Source organism: Salvia splendens, chromosome 2 (assembly GCF_004379255.2).
Source record: "Salvia splendens isolate huo1 chromosome 2, SspV2, whole genome shotgun sequence".
NCBI lineage: Eukaryota > Viridiplantae > Streptophyta > Magnoliopsida > Lamiales > Lamiaceae > Salvia > Salvia splendens.
Window position 1 is genome coordinate 32,948,298 of NC_056033.1, and position 21,481 is coordinate 32,969,778.

Below are 21,481 nucleotides of genomic sequence, written 5' to 3' on the forward strand. Positions count from 1 at the left end.
TTTAGATTATATTTATAACAAATAAATGGTATAGTAGTTATATCTCATTTTAATTTAATGGAGTATCCAACTTGTCTAATGTTTATTTTTCCTTCTTTCGGATAAGTTGACGATCCAGCAAATAGGTAAATGTGACTTATTAATCAATCGTTCATAATAAATCAAAATATATATAATACATTTGTTTATTTTGTCATATCCAACTTTATCTATCCATGTAATAACCCTCCAAGTAAGCATGCACTTATTTTGTTAAAGTGGGGAAGTATACAGTAGTATTATTAGCAAAGCCTTATTTTTCGTTTATAAATCTAGAAAGGTCAACTGCCGTAGCAGTAACCCTTCTTTAGTCACTTCCAAACTAAGGCATGAGAAATCGGGGGAGTTGCTGAGATTGAGATTTCATCCTCATACAAAAACGAGAAACAAATAATATTAGCATCTAAAAAATTGAGGGTAGCAAATACAAGCAATACCAATATTGTCAATTGTCATAACAAAATGGTCAACTTAAGGGATCTCTGCTAACCCTATCTTAACCACAGCAAGCTGATTTTTGAGCAGCTTGGCCAGACCCACCATTCTGGTCCGGCTGATTAATCTTTATGGTCTGAGGCTGCATGTGGGTAGAATATGATCAGATTCTGATGTGGCAACCATGTAAAACAACAAATGTGCTGTATATTATAGTATAACTAGCAACAATTAGTACCTCAGCCTTTGAGTCGGAGTCAGCAAGTCTTTGTTTTATGTCCCTGGCAATTGAGAAGAAAACCTCCTCCACGTTCATGTTTGTCTTAGCACTCTGTCAAAATGATCATATTAGACTGTCTCACTCGGTATAAGATCCTAATGTAAGGCAACAGTGCTACTTACGGTCTCAAAAAACTTGATTCCATATTCATCAGCTAGTGCTTGACCCTTGGCAGTAGGAACAGCCTATGGAGTTCAATTTGTTCAGAATATTGTAGAAAACAAGAAAAAATAAGAAAATAAGCGCACACAACATGCATCACATGTTAGAGCACTCATTATAATGGCTCCCTGTCATCATTCTATTATATTTCTAATTCTTGAATTTCCCAAGCATTATGATGAGTTTGTCTGATATACAAGCATTATGATGAGTTTCTATGAACTGCGACTAGATGTAACACAAGGTAACATCACACTCCCGCAATCAGATATACCCACAAATTTATATGTTTACAGACAGAGAGAAAGTGTACCCTTTTGCTTTCATCCATATCAGCTTTGTTTCCCACCAATATCTTGTTGACGTTGTCAGATGCGTGCTGCTCAATGTTTCTAATCCAATTCCTAATATCTGATAAGGGTGAGGTCAATTCCTAATATTGTTAGCTACCACAAGATATAACGAAATTCTGAAAATTCCTCCAATATCAATTATGCTTATATAAGTATAAGGTATGATGAAGAGCGATTACTGTTAAAAGATGCTTCATCAGTAACGTCATACACCAGTAAAATTCCCATTGCTCCACGATAGTAAGCTGCACATGAAGCATTCTTAAGCAATGAAATTCTATAAGATGTAGGAGCATACTACATACAGTATATGAAAAGTTAAGACAAAACGTTAGAAGATTTATGCTTCTACAATAGTATATAATAGCAGTATCCAGTAAGGTCACAAGAGGTGCAACAACTGCCACTACTATTCCCGTAATTTGATAACAACCAAAGCTAGGGAAGGCAGTTAACTGAACATAAACTGGAGAAATGCATTTGCAAATAGTCTCCTACTACAACAGCAACCAAAAATCTTAACCTAAATTCAGTAACACAAACTACTTCAACTAATATAAAAAAGTTCTCAGAAACTCAAAACTCAAGAACTAATTACCCAAAGCTTAGAATATTGGGGTTATCATTTCGAAGAAGTTAACTATTTTTGCATAGAACTAATTAAAACGCTAATTCAAATGGATACAGCAAAAATGCAGTATGTGGTTATGCTATTTCAGAAAAGGAACAATCAAAATTTTATGAAAATAAAACTCCACTGTTAGCATCTCATTCCTCGAGTGAAGAAATCTAGACATCGTTGGATATTCCTAATTGACTTTTCAACTATCTTATGACCCTAGTTTATGCTTGGATCATTTCAGAATATTGGACATACTCCCTCCATCCCAAGGAAGATGACCCTTTCCTTGGGCGGCACTGAATTTTATGTAGTTTTATTTTGTGTGTTAAGTGGAGAGAATAAAGTAAGAGTGAGGGAATAAAGTAGAGATAAAGGTGTTTCTATTTTTAATAATGACTCATCTTGGTTGGGACAAACCAAAAAGGAAAGTGGGTCATCTTCGATGGGATGGGAGGGAGTAAGTTTTAAAAAGGCTGTTAAGCTCTAATAAAATTCTCTTACTTTTTGTAACCTGCTGTAAAGGATTTTAGGCACCAAGGAGGAAGTAATTCCACTAAAGTATGAATTGATCAAAAAGCATGGCCCTTCCCATAACCAAGTCGCCCATGTCATGTCATCCATCTCCACTACTTTGCTTCACTAATCAGACATGCTACCCTGACTTCAATTATTCCTGGCACAATTACTCTCCCCTGCCCTACCCCCATCACTAGCTTCAACCCATTCTACCACTTCATCCCTTGTAACCATCTTCCACATCATGGACACCATACTGTCCTAACCAACAAACAAACTATTTGAGAAGCATGAAAGTGATTCAAAAGAAATTTGAGAGATCTCATAAGGTTTATGTAGGATGGTATAGAGAGAGGGAGAAACAAACTAATAGAATGAAATTCAAGATACAAGCATATGCAACACAGGGGAATAAGCAAAAGAATATTATTCAATATCCGGAACCAACTAAACTCGACATTAAAGACAGATTTTCTAATAGTTTGGCAATCAAGTGTGGACTATAGCCTATAGGAAGGATTTTAGTCTGTCCAACAGTATAAAAACTCATTAGTTTATTTATTTTTCAAATGATCACTTCTGCCCCAATTTCAAAATTTTACATAATTATAATCAGCTTCAAGGGATTTGAAGTGTTCACATCAAATGTTATACTATAGTTGTCATGAAACTCTGTAGAAAAGCCAAACACCCCAGATCAATGTAGGCAGACAAATCTGTCTATTTTATTCTCATTCCAATGCACTTCATCTTTCTTTACTGCAACTTAGAAAGAAAAAGTGATTGTACATGCCTATTATATTTGTAGAAAAGTATAAAAGAGTTGTAAGTAAACTGAAATTCCTACTTAAGTTTTCTCAAGAGAAGGGAAAGGGAAAGGCCTGAATCATTGAAACAGTACCAGTTGTTATAGTACGAAATCGCTCTTGTCCAGCAGTATCCCATATTTGCAGTTTGATTCTTTTACCATCAAGCTCTATAGTTCTTATCTTAAAATCAATCCTGTAAAAGAATGGCATGATCAAATAAAATAGGCAGGAGCAATTTGAGACATAAACGGTAGCAAGAAATCAACAAATGAAGGGAACCTACCCAATAGTAGTGATAAAACTGGTGGTGAAAGAACCATCAGAAAAACGTAGAAGAAGGCAACTCTTACCCACACCTGGAAAAGCCATCAAATCAATTAAGACAAGCCAGTTCAAACAGTACATTTGAGATTAGTCATTAGTTACCAAATTGCCAAATAAAGGCTGCAAAAAAGTTGTATGACATGAATCGACCAAATGAACGAATAAAAATAAACAGATATCTTTAACAGTTTCTTATGGCACGTTACTTGTCATAGAAATACCAGTTCCTTGATGAACATGAGAGGTTCAATTATCAACCAACATACTGGATGAGCACAGACACCTGACCAGACTGATTTCCTCAGTCATGAGTGGATACATTAAATACACAGGATCATAAGGGAGCAATTCCTTTTATTTGCAATATGCTATCAAAGGCAGCCTAACACCAAGAAGTCCAAACAATATAAAGTCTACCATTTATTTATCTTAGTTATGTCACTTTTTCTTTATCCATCTTCTCAAATCTATCTAAGATTTAAAAGCCAACTGAAACTCCCTCCTAGCCTTAACAATGACAATTTTCCTCATGCAGCTGCCAGTGCCTAGTAATCTAAAACTTATAAAAGGCCTGAAAAATAAATGCATATAAATATATGTCATTTTCCTTGTCACTTTAACAAGCATTCAAGCAGGTAGAGCTCTTGAAGGACCCACACAGACAGCGTCTCACCATCTATGCCAGAAAATCGTAACAAACAAGTCATGGTAGATCATATAAAATGCCCATGAAATCAACACAATAGAGAGCATCGGTATACTCAACCGCAATAACAGAAGGGGGAACAATACATGCATTGCGCATCAAATGAAGCTGAAAATTCCAAACTCCATAAGCAAAATTCATATAGTTCGCATTCAAACCGCAGAGAATCTAAAATTGAGAGAAAAATATGGTATAGATTCGAAAAGGGAAAAAAAACGCACCGCTATCACCGATCAAGAGAAGCTTGATGAGGCAATCATAATCGGCTCGTGCTCTGGCGGGTGGAGCGGCCATCTGATTTCAATTTTATTTTTATTTCAAACAAACCCTAGAAAATAAAATATAAAAAGCCTATGAATCAGTTTGAGCGATGAATGAAATTTGAAAATGGATATGAATGTGGTGGAATGGAAACTACAAAAGGAGTTATTACCAGATCAGACTCAGGGATTACACAAAAAGAATATGGATATGGATCTAATAAATGAGGAATGAGGTCGTCGCTCAACTCTGTAATCTTAATTCTGAGTTTTATTTTACTATTTTATTTATGTATTTATCACATATTCTATTTGTATTCCATTTTCTGAATAAATTGTGCAATTGAATTGGCAATGGGGAAGATTAACACGGGGGCGCCAAATATTATTCCTTAATATTGAATTGAACTATTCTAATAATCTAGAATAATGTAACTACTAACTAGACTCAAGTAGGCGTTGACAACATTATTTAATTTCAAACTTAAAAAAAATATAAAATGTAGAAATGGTCGTATACTCGTATGACATATAATTTCAAATGTGGAATCCGGTTCATTCAACAAAATTGGCATCCAAAGATGATGATGATGATGATGATGATGATGATGATGATGATGATGATGATGATGATGATGATGATGATGATGATGATGATGATGATGATGATGATGATGATGATGATGATGATGATGATGATGATGATGATGATGATGATGATGATGATGATGATGATGATAATAATAATAATAATAATAATAATAATAATAATAATAATAATAATAATAATAATAATAATAATAATAATAATAATAATAATAATAATAATAATAATAATAATATGGAGTAGTCTTTATCTAAACAATGTATAATTTCATCTATTACCATATGGATTCAATTATTTGATTGTAAGTTGTAACATAACTTATGAATCTTTTATAAAAAAAAGATATGCTGCATACTTTATAGTATGAGGTTTTTTTATACGAGCAACATCATGTTTAATCTTGCTTATTTGGAATATTATTTAATTTGATTAATATGTTAAAAATATAATTAAAACTTTTAATGTTATAAAATTCACAAAAATTAAAGATTAATTTATTATTTTATTTTCTTATTTGAAGTTATAGAAAAAGAAGCAAATTGAGCATAATTTTATGATGACTTAACTAAGCATGGATGCAGTCTTCCAAACACAGAACTGAAATACTACCTCTTCCACGTCCCATAAAAATATGTGCACTTTCTATTTCTGTCTGTCCCACAGAAATATGTGCATTCCATTTTTGTAAAGGTATATCAATTTAATAATGTAGGTCTCACTATCCACTAATTCTACTTTACCTATCATTCTCCTCCTCTCTCTTACTTTATCATATCATTCTACTCTTCTCTCTTACTTTACCAATTTTGTCTTAATTTTCGTGCCATTTTATCTGCTTATATTTTTATGGGACGGATGGAGTATAATTTTTCAGCAGACGAGTCCCATTGGAATAGTGGCCATTGCCCATACTTTATATTAGATTTTGAGTTTAATAGCCACGGCTTAAGTTCAAATTACATTTTCATCAACTTGAGTCAGCAGTGGCAGATCCAATGTATAATAACCAAATATTTCCTATTTAATTATATATGTAAACATTTTTCATACTAACATCGAATTGGTGCAGTGGTATCCAACCTCTAATGTTAGGTGAGCCATCTGGGATTGATTCCCATAAGCTGCGGTTCTATATTAATATTTTTTTATACACTTATTTTGCTCTTTTTAATTATTTTTAGATCTTTCCCTATTTATTGTATAATTGTCACTGTATTGCAAAATATTAAACTAATTCATACATAACAAATAATTTATGGTAGTTATTATATTTCTCTCTGCTCAAATATTTTGTGTTCTTTTAAAGAAATTCATTTATTTTATGTAATTTTTACATTTATATTTATATACGACATTCACAACTAATAAATATATAAGACATTTACAACTCACAAACTACTGGTATAAAATATTTAAAATTAGTAATAGAAGAAAACTTATCGATTTTAAACTTTAAAGCCATATGTCTCTATTGTTAAATATCGTACTCCGAATTAAAATTTCTGGATCCGCCACTGTGAGTCAGTATTTTCCCTTCAATTTACAGACTTTGCAATTTCCTGTATTTGTGTGAAAGCGGGTTGTTAACCATTCATGGTTTTGAAACCACCTTCCAACTAACTCAAAGTGCGTTGTTCCTGATTGTGATTACAAATATTAAGCAACTCCTCGTTCAATATTATAAATGTATAATACTATCAAATCAATATAATTTGATTAAATTAGTGTGCACCGACTTGTTCGACTATAATTTTGGATGAAATGTTCCATGCCCGGACCTTTTTTTTTGTGCGTTTGAAATTTAAATGTGACTATTCATAGGATTTCCATATTAATTTCCCAAAAAAACAGTGTAAATTGACCAATTATGAAAGCTAAAGATGAAAAGGTCGTTACGCGCAAAAAACTGCATGTGTATTAGGATTAATTTGAAAGTTACAACAACCAATAATTTGACCGCACATCGTGTGTAAGTATAATAAAGCAAAATTGATTCTTTAATAAATTAATAGATAACGATCTTGGATATCGATTTAGTTTTTGTAATTAAGGTTTCATTTTGTTTATTTTTTTCATTAATGTATAATTGTAGGGTATGCACAAGACACATGCCATGATATAATATATAAACGTTGTATTGTATGTAAACAATTTTAAATTAGACAATTATAGACTATGAAGCGTATCATGACCCGTTGGTAAGATGTATCTCATTCTTTCAATAGATTGAAAGTTCGTGGTATCCAGACGTAAGGGAGTAACCATCATACATCATCTTTTAAATAAAATTATTTTAAAAAAATTATACAATTTAAAGTTCACTAATCAATTCATATATGTACAATGCATGATTACACAATGGTAAAGTATCGATTGAAGACTTGATCAAATTTATTTTTAATTGACTTCTTAACTAACACATTAAACAGAATACGAATAATGAACTTTTCAAAGTATAAGGATTACATTATTACCAGTATATAATAGGTGAGAAACTGAATCAAAGAAAGAGAAAAGCCCATTCCTTGAAAAAACTAAAATTCGAAGTAGGGTTGAAAAAAGAATTTAACTTTATAATTGGAATAATATAATGACCTAAATCTTAGAAATATTCAACTCCATGAGGATTCTATCACAACTTTGATTCTTCTCTGATTTTCGGACGGAATATATCATGCAGAAAACAAATTTAGTAGTAAGATAAGTTACAAAAAAAATAGTGCGTAGTTATATCTTCTTTGCGCTATATGGCATAAATAAAAAAAATTAAAAGTAAAATCAAATAGTACTATATACTTTTATGTGTTATTCTTTTTGCATGGATAATTGAATAAAAATTTAAATGTCATGCTATGAAGGCCTTGAATCCTTATATATGTGTTATTCTTTTTGCATGGATAATTGAATAAAAATTTAAATGTCATGCTATGAAGGCCTTGAATCCGAGACTTGTTATCTCAGCATTACCTATAGCTATACTGCTTGGCCAATTCACACAAATAGTTTATGTGTTATTCTTGCTTTGGGGCATATGAATATCTGGACGGCGGACATATCATGTAATCAGGGATCTCCTACCATGCTTACTTTTTTAATTATTGATTACATAATTTATTAAGAAAATCTTAATAAAAAATTATTGATTGTATATATATTTTACAATCATTGAGTATATAATGATAGTAATTATTATTATCATTATTTTACTAATAAAAAATTTAATTACTTAAATTTAAATATTACTTAATTCGGTTATTATTTATATTACTTAATTAATTAATGTAAGTTCAAAACTCAAATACATTTCTTTCATATTTCCAAACATGTATAAATAATTTATCAGGAATCCCAAGAATAATCATTAGCAACATTATTTTTCTGACAAACAAACATGCCTAAAATATAATTGTGTAAGTAAACATTTAGTACTTCATTATAAACTCCTAAAATTTTGAAAATTATATTATTTTGATTTATCATTACCTATTATTTTATTCTACATTTGAGGAAATTTAGAAAAATTATACTCATGTTTCATAGTTTTAGGTAAAGGTGTATGATATGATACAAACAATTGACTGATAATTTTTTACATGAATACCCACAAATTTAATGGGTTGAGATCATGTTTTATTGGGTTCGTGTTCATATCAGTTTGTCCCGTTAGTAACTGGATATTTTCGGATTGGATTTGAGTAACTCGTTAAAAATAATATTTCTATATTTTTTAAAAAATCTAGATCTTGTAAATCCAAGTTTAAAAATAAGATACGTAATAAGGTAGTAGTATTAGATTTTAATTGTGTAAATTAATTTTTTATCATGTAAATCACGTTTAATTGTGTAATATCATGTTTTAATCATGTAAATCGAGTTCGTATTGTGTCAACTCATATTATACCGTGTGCCTATCATATTCTAAGTTTTAAAATATTAGTCATGTCGGATTCATATTCGAGCTGAAAGTAAACTATGCCAAAATTATTCCATACCGTGTTACTCCATGTGTGTTTATTGGAGCTGAAATTAAACTAGACAAAATAATTCTCCATTTGGCATCCATCCACTGGAATTCCATGTGATTCCATGGCCGGTAGGACTATCCACCCTTCTCGAATAGTTGTAAGAGCATCTCCAATAGCACTGGACGTCAAATAGCCATCAAATAGCCTTCACACTGTGATACGAGCCCGATAGAACCGCAGGCTCCGCACGAGCCCGCCGCGGAGCAAAGCCAGCAGAGTAACGGGGACAGAGTAGAGCAGAGGCGCGCAAAGGGAGCCCGGGAGGAAGCATCCATTGCAAAGTCGAAACCGACAAGGAATGCAAGGCCTCCGAAGAGGTTCGGTGACTTCGTCGCCAAGTGATTCTTTCCTTAATTAGTTAGACTTTATTTTTTGATCTTAGTCGTTTATTTAGTCTTCTTTTCGGATTCTTTTATTATTTAATTAGGTAATTAATTCGAGCGTAATTATAAGCTCCGTCGGGTTTTCTTGTTGGTTCTTTCCCGATGTAGGATTAGGTCGAACCAAACCTAGGGTCCATAGATTATAAATAGGGCTTTATTGTTCACAACATGAGGAGGAATGAAAATATTGATTGCCCAACAACTTGTTGATAACTTGTGAAACACTCTTCGATACGGTTGCCTGACGGGGAAGAGTCCCGCACACAATCCGTTCGAACCAAACCGCCGACCCGAATCAGGGCGCCGGGACGTTTGCTTGCCGCCGAGAGAGAAATCGGGGCTGTTGAGGGAAGAGGGTCTTAACATCTGGTGCTTTCAGTTTTTGAACTCATGAGACGCTACAATACCTACGGCAGAACAGGCTGGGGTTCGTCGCGGCGCGGTCAGCCGTCGAATCGCGGCAATTTTGGAGGAATTAATCACCATACGTTTGAGGATTTGGAGATGGAATCTGGTCAGGGGGACGAAGGGCAGCCTGGGGACCCCGTCAATGCTAAATTAGATCGTGTTTTGGATCGCTTGGATAAGTTTGATACATGGAAGGACGACACGGATCGGAGGTTTGCGAGTCTCGAAGTGTCGCGTGAGTCGGAGCCCCCATCGCGGGTGGACGATTGGGGGGAGTTTGATGATATTGATGTCCGCGGTAAGGGAGTGTGGGATAGAGGGTATAGGCCTCGTCACCATGTTACGGGACGTCAGGAAGGGTACGGTCGAACGACCGCTATGGGCGACAACTTAGGGTTTGACCCCAGCCGTAACAGATTCGCCGGTCCCACCCGAGGATTGGACCGTCCAGCAACCTGTTGGGATCCGCCCCAGCGTTTTGGTACGCGAGAGTCATCTATGGATAGAACGGAAAGGGTTAAGATGGCAGCCCCGCGGTTTGATGGATCGGACGCCACTAATTGGGTGTCGCGAGTCCAGTATTATTTTAATCACCTATTGATGCCGGACGCACAACGCTTACATTATGCGGTGATGTTGTTTGACCCCCCAGCATCGGAATGGGTCTTTAACTATTGCGCGAACAACGAATTTGTCACGTGGCAAGAGTTCTTGGAGGATGTTCGACATCGATTTGACCGACAGAGTTTTCAGGATTACTTTGGACTTATTGCAAAATTGACCCAAACGGGCACTGTACTAGAGTATCATGATACTTTTGAGAAATACCTCAATCGAGTTCAGGGCGTCCCGGAAACTCAGTTGCTCACCCTATTCGTGGCTGGCTTGAAGCCGGATATGCGCGAACGTCTGCGCCTACATCGCCCATCGTCTTTAGCAGCAGCGATGGCTATGTCCTTAGACATTGCCGACTCTCAGAGCGAGCGCCAACCATCACAGCAGCCCTCGCGTCGTCCATGGCAAAACAGGGATAAACCCTATCACACAGGCCCACCCCCCAGCCAGCCGGCCCCTCAGATACCCGGCGGTCAGGAGCAGCATCCGGCTCAAGGGCGTGCTCCAAACCCCCCTCGCCAGCCACTGATCCGCGTCTCTCAGGCCGAGAAGTCGGAGCGTGCGAGACTGGGACTCTGCTACTATTGCCCGGATAAATGGGTCATTGGACACGTTTGCAAACAGCGCCTCCTCTGCTACGCCGAGGATTCGGACGACGTGCATGACGGGGAGTTACAACATATCGACGCAGGAGAATGCGACGTCACAGAAGTAGCCCACATCCACGCGATGTATGGGGATCGCAGATCACGTCCCCTGAAGGTGATAGGGACAATCCAAGATCGGGAGGTATGCATTTTGATAGATACAGGAAGCGATCGAGACTTCCTACACCCGCATATGGCGGAAAGCTTGCATCTATCACTTTCCCCTATTCGCCCATTTCGAGTTATTGTGGGAAATGGCGAGGCATTACTTTGCACACACATTGCGAAGCAGACAACATTGGAGATACAAGGGACGACATTTTTGGTGGATCTACATATTCTACCTATTCATGGACCGGACGTTATTCTAGGGATGGACTGGCTCGAGTCCTTGGGGCCGATTACAGCGGACTTCACACACAAGAAACTGACATTTTCACAAGGGGATCAACAGGTCGTTCTGAAGGGAATCATACCCCCCCGCGTCGGGTTACTCTGCAGATGTTAACATCTCTAGTGCCGTCGACCGAGGTGCTAGACATATTTGAGCTATTGTTATTGGATCCAGAGAGTGCCCACCCGGAACAAGCGCCGACAGACGATTTCCCGCCTAATCTACCACCGGCCATATTGGAGGTGTTATCGCAGTTCCAACCGGTTTTTACCATGCCGGTGGGAATGCCTCCCAAAAGACCGTTCGATCATCGTGTCCATTTGCTGCCAGGCACGAAACCCATCAATGTCCGACCTTATCGTTATCCCTACTTCCAGAAAAATGAAATTGAGCGCCAGGTCAAGGACATGCTTGAACAAGGCATTATTCAACGAAGCAGCAGTCCTTTTTCGTCTCCGGTCCTCCTTATCAGGAAGAAGGACGGGACGTTCCGTTTCTGCATCGACTACCGCGCTTTGAATAGTGCGACTGTTCCGGATCATTTTCCGATCCCAACGGCAGATGAGCTTTTTGACGAGTTAGGCAAGGCTCGTATCTTCACCAAGTTGGATCTCCGTTCAGGATACCATCAAATAAGAATGCACGACGAGGACATTTTCAAGACGGCTTTTCGTACGCACGATGGCCATTTTGAGTTCTTGGTCATGCCTTTCGGTCTCACAAATGCGCCGTCGACGTTTCAGGCAGCGATGAACGCCATTTTTCAGCCTATGCTGCGTAAGTTCGTCATCGTCTTCTTCGATGACATTTTGGTCTACAGTCCGTCAGTTGAGGTGCACGGGCAGCATCTGACCGCTGTTCTGGAGATTCTGCAGAAAAATAGTTTTTTCGTAAAATTATCAAAGTGCTCTTTCTGTAGTTCGACAGTAGATTATTTGGGGCACTTGATCAGCGAGGGGAGCTTAAAGGCCGACCCCAGTAAACTTGCCGCCATGACGGCGTGGCCTAGACCCACTTCAGTGAAACAACTCAGAGGGTTCCTGGGTTTAACGGGTTACTACCGTCGTTTCGTAGCAGGCTACGCTATGATTGCAGCTCCGTTAACTGAGTTGCTCAAGAAGGATGCCTTCATATGGTCGTCAGAGGCGGAGGCAAGCTTCGACAGGTTAAAGACGGCGATGACATCGACGCCGGTTCTTCGTCTACCGGATTTCGAACGACAATTCTATATAGAGACCGATGCGTCTGATCTGGGCATTGGGGCAGTGTTGTTACAGGATGGACACCCCATTGCCTATTTCAGCAAGAAACTAGGTCCGCGCCGCCGTGTGGCATCTACATATCACAAAGAGCTGTACGCGATTGTGGAGGCGGTACAGAAATGGCGCCAATACCTCTTGGGTCGTGAGTTTGTGATTCGAAGCGACCAGAAGAGCTTGAAGGAGTTGCTGCAGCAAGTGGTACAAACCCCGGACCAGCAACTCTATGTGCGAAAGTTAATGGGATATAAATTCAGAATAGAGTACAAAAAGGGCGCTGCAAATCGGGCCGCGGACGCGCTTTCCCGTCGTGCCGAGCCAGGCGACGAGTGCGCGGGAGGCAGTGGTGACGGCGGGCAGCTCGAGGATGAGCAGGCAGATGGGATCCTCCTCACGGCAGCAGCCTGCCCGGTTCCACAGCTCATCGAGCTGCTGCGGAGCGAGGTGAGATCGTCTCCGGAATTGCGCGAAATGACGAAGGAGATAAAGGAGGGACGCGCTCCACCACACTTATCATGGGTGGATGGCCTGATTTACTACAACAGGCGGATCTTTGTGGGATCCCGGTCCTCGGCACGCACACCAATCTTGACCGAATATCATTGCTCACAATCGGCGGGTCATCCCGGGTTTGAACGGACTCTTCGTCGCGTGACAGCCGAGTTTTATTGGCCAAATATGAAAAAGGAGATCCGGCGATTTGTCAAGGCTTGTGTCATATGCCAAACGACAAAGTACTCGACCCAGAAGCCGGCCGGGTTGCTGCAACCGCTACCGATCCCGTCACAGGTTTGGGAGGATGTGTCAATGGACTTCATCACAGGCCTACCCCCATCCCGTGGGTACACGGCCATAATGGTAGTTGTGGATCGCTTGTCCAAGTACGCCCATTTCGCACCCTTACCGACCCGATTTGATGCATTGCGGGTAGCCCAGTTATTTGTTAACACGGTGGTGCGACATCACGGGTTCCCCAAGACGTTGGTCTCGGACCGTGATTCGGTGTTCTTGAATCAAATTTGGGCAGAAATTATGCGGCTAAGTGGAACGAAATTGAATTTCTCGACGGCATACCACCCACAAACGGACGGGCAAACGGAGGTGAGAAACAGGGGCCTCGAACAATATCTGCGGGCCTTCGCGGGGGATCGCCCTTCCAAATGGACGAACTTCCTGCCTTGGGCGGAGCTCGCACTAAATTGCTTTCATCATGCAGGCTTAGGCATGTCGCCGTTCAAAGCTTTGTACGGGCGGGAACCACCTAGCCTCGTTTTTTCGCCCCCATCGGCGGCGACTCCCCCATCGGTGGCGGAAATCATTAGGCAGAGGAGTGAGCTGTTGGTTCAGCTTCGTAGGAATCTAGACCGTGCCCAGCAACGAATGCGGGAAACGGCGAATAAGCATCGTCGTCATGTGGAGTTCGCGGCGGGTGATATGGTGTTGCTCAAGCTCCAACCTTATCGTCAGCATTCCGTCGCGCGGCCATTGTCGGCAAAATTGGCGCGTCGATATTATGGCCCTTTTGCTGTGATTGAGCGGATCGGACAGGTGGCATATCGGCTACGACTTCCGGAGGGTAGCCGGATTCATAACGTGTTCCACGTCAGTCTCCTCCGGCCATTTGTAGCAGGGGATCCCGCGGGTACTGTGGGAGCATTACCGACGGATTTTTTCGGGGACCGCCCCGTGGTCTACCCGGTGCGTGTGCTGGAGAGAAGGACGCTCTGGAATGGGGATCAACCGAGAGAGCATGCGTTGGTGCGTTGGTCGGATGGCACGGAGTCGCCAACGTGGGAGCCTTTGGATGTAATTCAACAGAAGTTCCCGAATATTCTCCTTGAGGACAAGGATGTTGCCTTGGAGGGGGGGGTTGATACGAGCCCGATAGAACCGCAGGCTCCGCACGAGCCCGCCGCGGAGCAAAGCCAGCAGAGTAACGGGGACAGAGTAGAGCAGAGGCGCGCAAAGGGAGCCCGGGAGGAAGCATCCATTGCAAAGTCGAAACCGACAAGGAATGCAAGGCCTCCGAAGAGGTTCGGTGACTTCGTCGCCAAGTGATTCTTTCCTTAATTAGTTAGACTTTATTTTTTGATCTTAGTCGTTTATTTAGTCTTCTTTTCGGATTCTTTTATTATTTAATTAGGTAATTAATTCGAGCGTAATTATAAGCTCCGTCGGGTTTTCTTGTTGGTTCTTTCCCGATGTAGGATTAGGTCGAACCAAACCTAGGGTCCATAGATTATAAATAGGGCTTTATTGTTCACAACATGAGGAGGAATGAAAATATTGATTGCCCAACAACTTGTTGATAACTTGTGAAACACTCTTCGATACGGTTGCCTGACGGGGAAGAGTCCCGCACACAATCCGTTCGAACCAAACCGCCGACCCGAATCAGGGCGCCGGGACGTTTGCTTGCCGCCGAGAGAGAAATCGGGGCTGTTGAGGGAAGAGGGTCTTAACACACTGTCACATCATCAGCACTACAATTCTCCTGCCACATCAGCTTGCCACATCAACTGGACATCAAATAACCCTCACATAGCCTTCACACTACCTTTCCACATCACTAATAACAATTATATAATTTAATTTACACTTGTATCAACATACGGAATTTAATTTACGAGACAAATACGGAAAATTCGAATAATAATATTAAAATTTAAAAAGTACATTAATTATAAAAAAAAGTACAATAATATAAAAAAAGTACAAAAATTAAAAAGTACATTAATTTAAAAAAGTAAAACAAAATCACTCATCGCCGCCGTCCTCGTCTCCGTCGTCGCCCAGCGCTTCTTCACCGTCGTCGCCGCCGCCTCCGTCACCACCTACGCCGCGGCTATTCCCGCCGGTGTCCCTCCTCATCGCCTCCAATTCTTCACGCTGGCTCTGGAGCAATACACGAAGAAAATCCTTCACCTCGGGGTCCACCGCCGCTTGGAAGTCGGCTAAGGTCTTCACCATTTGAGCGCGCGTTTGTTGGCGCGCGAAGAATTTGAGCTCCTCGGTAGACCTGCCGAGGGGGGATGCCGAATGGACGTCCTGGGAACTCGGGGTGCCCCCCCTCTCAACCTGCTGCGCCCGCCTTTGCCCAACCGGGCGAGGTCGGCGACCGAACGACCGAGGAGTCGGGACCTCCTGGGCCGTCTCAGGGAGGTCTGACGAACCACCGCTGCTGCCGCTATAATCTCCGGTATAGTTCAGTCTCTGCCTCTTCGGCCAGCCAGCGTCGACGCCTTCCCGGAATTTCTCCGACTCGTTGAGCACAACGTAGCAGTTCCAGTAGGTGAACTCATAGTACTTCTTATCCGGATCGGGGTAGGCTCTCTCCGCAATCCTCCTGCAGTCTTCCTCTGTTTGGCCACTGGTCTGCATGCGGAGGGCGTTGGCGTACAAACCCGAAAATCGAAAGACGCCAGCCCTGATTCGGTCCCAGCACTTCCGGACCTCCTCCCCGGTGCACGGTCTCCCTTCAGGGCAAAATGTCATGTAGGCTGCGGCTATCTTGGCCCACAAGTTGACGATCCTCTGGTTGTTCGAAACCAGAGGATCGTCGCAGACACTCACCCACGCCTTGGCAACCGCAACGTTCTCCGCGTCTGTCCACTTCCTCTGGCCCCGGATTTCGGCTTGGGGCTGCGACGACTCGCCGACCTTCTTCGCCTTGCCCTTCTTCTTACCCCGCCCTACTCCCTGGCTTTGAATGAGAGTTTCCGAAACCTCGTTAATATCAAAACCCAAGTCCGCTAAGGAGAAGGTCTCCGTATACTGTGCATCCGTTGGGGTCGATGTGTGCGAAGAACCGGTGGAAAAATCAAAAGTCGGCTGATAGGCGTTGTCCCCCCCCTGCGTCCCCTGTGCCGGGGGAATAATCTGTTGCGCCGGTGGCATCATCTGCTGCGCCGGTGGCTGCATGCCGGGTGCCCACCCCGGCATCATCTGCATAGGGGGCTGCATGCCGGGTGCCCACCCCGGAATCATATGCTGCCACGGGTACATGTTGTAGTACCCGCTCATCGGAGGCCAACCACCTCCCCCAGGAGCCGGGGAAGTATGGGACCCTGCCCCGGGAGTAGGGGGCGTCTGAGACCCTACACCGGGAGGCGGGGGAGTCTGAGACCATCCCCCGGGATTAACTGGAGTACCTTCGTAGTTGTTCTCCATTGCTCGTTATTGATCTTGTACAGAAAGTAAGGTAGAGAGAGAGTACTCGTTAAAACAAGTGGTGCGAATGAAAATGAGGTTCAACGCGCGTATATATAGTGTGTTCGAAAAACAAAAAAAAAATTTAAATCCGACGCCGGTTTGGCGCCGATCCGGGACGCACAATGGCGCCCGTGAGGATCGGCGTCGGAACCGGCGTCAGCGCGGGAATCGGCATGGCGACGCCGATTTTGACGCCGATTTCGCCCACGCCGGTTCCAATGGTTCGGCGTCAAACCGGCGTGGGCGAAAAATCGGCGTGGCGGTGGTGACGCTGGTTATTGGAGATGCTCTAACTCCTAACGGGTCCCACACAACCGAATCACGCAACGCCACATCATTTAAAAAGAAACGAAGAAATATTCCCTTTATTACCTTCCCCAATATGCCGTCGCATAACCAAGGACTGGGCGGGAACCGTAATCCCACCGCCATAATCTCTAGCTTCTCTTTACAGTTGCTTTATCTCTCATCACCCACTCATTTCCTCTATAAAATCTGCCTTCCTCCCTACGCACCGTATCATGTTCGAGATCTGACCTTTGCTTTAGCTTCCCACCGACGTTTTCCCTTCGCTCTTATTTAATTGTTTCGGGTAAGTTCCATTTTTTAATGACAAGCTTCATCGTTTTCTGCATTTCTGTTATGTTATCCGTTGTTTTCGGCTTTATTAGACTGTGATGCATGAAGCTATTCCGGGTATTTTTGAATTTTTTATGCATGGGTGTATTGGATTTGAAGATTTTATAGAAGCTCTGTTCAATCGACTTAACGTTTTTGCCTCAATCAACTAGTTTTTTTTTTTTTTTTAAGTTTCGGAGCACAATTTGCAACTGAATCTGCATGCTTTTCTATTTCATCCTTCTCTAATTTGATGCTCGTTATAATCGTTTGCTAAACATGAATCTGTTGCTGCTTTTTTCGTGTGTATGCTACACGCATTATGTTAGATTGTGCATTAAACAGCATTCTGCGAGTATGTATTAGAAGAGCTTGGATCCGAGCTGCGATTGCGATTTACGATAAGTTCATTTTTACTGTATCTATAAATGATGGATATAATTTGTAAATGGACCGCAATTAACGGAATGGAGTCAGTCAACTATGCAGTTGCACTCTGTTCCGTCTGTTTTGCCTTGGTGTGGCCGTTGTGGACGCTTGTGTACAATAGTTTGGCCTTGTAAGGTTTTTATCAGGTTTGGCTAGAAGTATATGGAAAAATGAAAGTGGCTGGGACTTCTATATTTGTTTAGATTCCTTGATGAAACATGCCTTGAGATTGAAATGTCATTTGTGATAGCTGGAAGCTAATTTGTCTGATTTTTTTAGACAATATATGTTGAGGATATGATGCACTCCTAATTCCATAGTGCACGATATAATTGAGAAAGTAAAGAAGGCATGAGTTAACTGTTTATCGGTGAGTCTATTGTAAATTGTAAAGTTTTTGTCAGAACATAGTTCTATATTATTCTAAATCTACACTGTCTGCAAGAATTTAAAATAAATCATCGTATGATTTGCCATTCCAATCTGTTGGAAAGGTCGCTTGAATGAACCACATGAGTGCAGTGCTTTTAGGTGTATGTTTTGCTGTCAATTTAAATATTAGTTCTCGATGTTATACTTAGAGTATATGTCAACTAAGTGTGCAGTAAGTGGCCCGGTAGTTAGATAAACTTTTTTGGTAGATCTTGTTCATTTCATCTGCCGAAAACTGAAGCACGAAACTTCCTGATCACAGTGGACCAACAGTGAATGTGATCAACTTCGGAGTTGTAGTAAACTCTTTATCTTCCTGTTAGCTTATGCTAATCAGTTTCCTGTTATGCAACTTCCAGTTATGGCTCCACCAATTGAAATTTCAACCAAATCTCCTGGCGTCCAGAAGGCATCACATGCGCCTCTTAATAAAAGGATACTCTCTTCCATGACGAGGAAAAGTGTTTCTGCTCATCCCTGGCATGATCTTGAGATTGGTACATATCTTGAATATCTGTTCTACCATATTTGTCACTACTCAATTAGCTTTGTTAAATTTAATCTGTTTTCCCATAATTGCCAATGTAGGACCTGGCGCACCAATTATCTTCAACTGTGTAAGATGCTGACTTTCTTTTACCTTTTCATTCTTTAATACTCCTAAGAAATTTGAGAAGATGGACATTTAACTGAAAACCTAAGAATATCTCTATCACTTGTATTAACAAAGTTGGTAATACATTCCCAAATGGAAATGGTAGTTTTGAGATGAGAACACTGAATGAGCTTCCATCTGATAAGAATCCAAACTCCAAACCTTCTGACATCTCCCTGAGAGTTCATTTTCATTTTATTTGTTTGCTATTGGTGAACCAATAGAAAAATACTTAACTCCGATGAGGCCAACTGAATCTTGCTGCCATTAGTGACAATTGAATAGCTATTTGAGAATTTTCCCTTCTCTTTATCTTGTTCCAATCCCCATCACCACTCTTATTAGCTTGAAGAAATATATGTAGTTCCACTTTCCCCAGAAACATTATCTTGCTTTGCTATTAATCCTTTTTCTTTAATTTGGTCTGATTAAATTTAATATTGATACTCCCTTTGGATATTTCCATCACATTTTATTTATTCTTCTAGTAGCCTTGCACAATATTAGTATATCCTAACTACCACTTTTATTGTCTAATCAAACTATAACATAATTGTTGTCCCAGCACGGGCAGTACACTCAATCTGCTTGTTAAGCATCAACATAGTCGGACCAGAGTCACACATTTACTATTTCCTACTAGTAATTAAGTTTCAAAGTGTATCATCTGGATATATTAATATCCTTTTGGTGATATATGGATAGCTGCTTTATGTTCTCGTGCTTGCTTTTTTGGCATGATTACATAATTTTTGTAGTTTGCCATTTCTTTTTTATTAGACTGACAGATTTTTTCTGTGCTTTACTGTGCCATTAACGTGCATCATCACTGCAGGTGGTTGAAATAAGTAAGGGAAGTAAGGTGAAATATGAACTTGACAAGAAAACTGGTCTAATCAAGGTATGAGATTTAGTATCTTGTAAAGCAAGATATGTTTGGGTTAATCATTAACTGTAAATTTGTTTGCACCTACAGGTTGATCGTGTTCTTTACTCGTCTGTTGTGTACCCCCATAACTACGGCTTCATCCCTCGTACTCTCTGTGAAGATGATGACCCACTCGATGTATTGGTCATTATGCAGGTAAACCAGCATATTTTGGTGACATGATGATACTTGGAGTTAAGGCTTTCAAGAACAAATTTTCGTTCTAAAAGTGATTGTGACGTGTACTAATTCATGAACATATATTCAGGAACCTGTCATTCCAGGCTGCTTTCTAAGGGCCAAAGCAATAGGTCTCATGCCCATGATTGATCAGGTACAGTTACTTTACCGTTCTTAGACCACATTTATCTCAGAATTCAGGAAAGGATTTACCGACTTGATAAGTGCAACAGGGTGAGAAAGATGACAAGATAATTGCTGTCTGTGCTGATGATCCCGAATATCAGCATTGCACAGACATCAGTGAGCTTCCTCCCCACAGATTGGCTGAAATTCGCCGTTTTTTCGAAGACTGTATCCTTATGAGAAAAGATTATGCTAACTCTGTTTGTTTATTTGTTTGTTTTTTTTCTGATTAAACAAAACGCTCCTGCTTTTGGCAACTTAAATTCGGCTTGTGGTTTACTTCGTGTTGTTATCTTAACTGGTAAATCCATCAGACAAGAAAAATGAAAACAAGGATGTTGCAGTTGATGACTTTCTTCCAGCCACAGGAGCTTATGAAGCAGTCCAATCTTCCATGTGAGTGCTCCTCCCCACTTTAGTTAATTGCAGATTGAAGCAGCATTTGCTTGTGTCTGGAAACAGAGAACTGCAAAAATATTTGATAATGTTTAGTGCTTTCTCAATTCTTTTTCGCATAGCTACACATAAACTTTAGAGTCAAGATGTCAATTATAGCAAACATTTCCAGTTCATTAGTATCAAACATTTCACCATTTTGATGGGATACATTGGCTTGTGTGGAGCAGGGATTTATATGCAGATTATATAGTGGAGACCTTAAGGCTGTAGTTTGTGGCAAGCAAGCGATGGTGCTTCAAGTTTATAATTTTTGATCTGGAAGATTACTTGATACTATATTGCAACACATCTGCACAATATAAGATGATGATGAATAAGTATTTATAGAGTAGAATATGATATTTGGTATGTGTAAAAAGGAAGGATTGGCTTGATTGATTTTTGACTATATTCCATATGTATACAACCTTACTACTCATTTGTTATGGTTATTCCAGTTCTTGCTTCAGCACATTACTTGAACCTAGATTACAATTTATAGGCATCTAGGGCCGTATGTATGATTGTAATGAATTAATATGCTGCTACTTCTATCATC

General features: G+C 40.4%; 2 protein-coding genes across 6 annotated transcripts; one reads left to right on the top strand and one right to left on the bottom strand.

The window, feature by feature from the left end:
- Positions 1-411: 411 nt before the first annotated feature.
- LOC121792277 (ras-related protein RABE1c-like) lies at positions 412-4,839 on the bottom strand. 3 transcript variants are annotated; one of them, XM_042190151.1, is made up of 9 exons: positions 4,680-4,839; positions 4,468-4,574; positions 3,500-3,572; positions 3,309-3,409; positions 1,449-1,514; positions 1,230-1,327; positions 877-939; positions 713-805; positions 412-616 (listed from the first exon to the last, which is right to left on the bottom strand). In XM_042190151.1, exons 2-9 carry the CDS (start codon positions 4,538-4,540, stop codon positions 536-538), a joined length of 648 nt encoding a protein of 215 aa, XP_042046085.1. In that variant the 5' UTR covers positions 4,541-4,574; positions 4,680-4,839; the 3' UTR covers positions 412-535. The 3 variants fall into 3 exon arrangements, with proteins under 3 accessions (XP_042046085.1, XP_042046087.1, XP_042046086.1); XM_042190153.1 differs by having other exon boundaries at positions 4,468-4,597; positions 4,680-4,783; XM_042190152.1 differs by lacking the exon at positions 4,680-4,839 and having other exon boundaries at positions 4,468-4,667.
- A 12,629-nt stretch (positions 4,840-17,468) lies between these two features.
- Positions 17,469-21,394, top strand: LOC121792278 (soluble inorganic pyrophosphatase 4-like). Of its 3 annotated transcripts, none has more exons than XM_042190156.1 (9): positions 17,469-17,648; positions 18,895-19,032; positions 19,124-19,152; positions 20,026-20,091; positions 20,167-20,274; positions 20,387-20,452; positions 20,532-20,652; positions 20,799-20,880; positions 21,111-21,394. In XM_042190156.1, the coding sequence occupies exons 2-9, from the start codon at positions 18,897-18,899 to the stop codon at positions 21,151-21,153; spliced, it is 651 nt and encodes a 216-aa protein (XP_042046090.1). In that variant the 5' UTR covers positions 17,469-17,648; positions 18,895-18,896; the 3' UTR covers positions 21,154-21,394. The 3 variants fall into 3 exon arrangements, with proteins under 3 accessions (XP_042046090.1, XP_042046088.1, XP_042046091.1); XM_042190154.1 differs by lacking the exon at positions 17,469-17,648 and adding an exon at positions 17,675-17,752; XM_042190157.1 differs by lacking the exon at positions 17,469-17,648 and adding an exon at positions 17,771-18,473.
- The last annotated feature ends 87 nt before the right edge of the window (positions 21,395-21,481 follow it).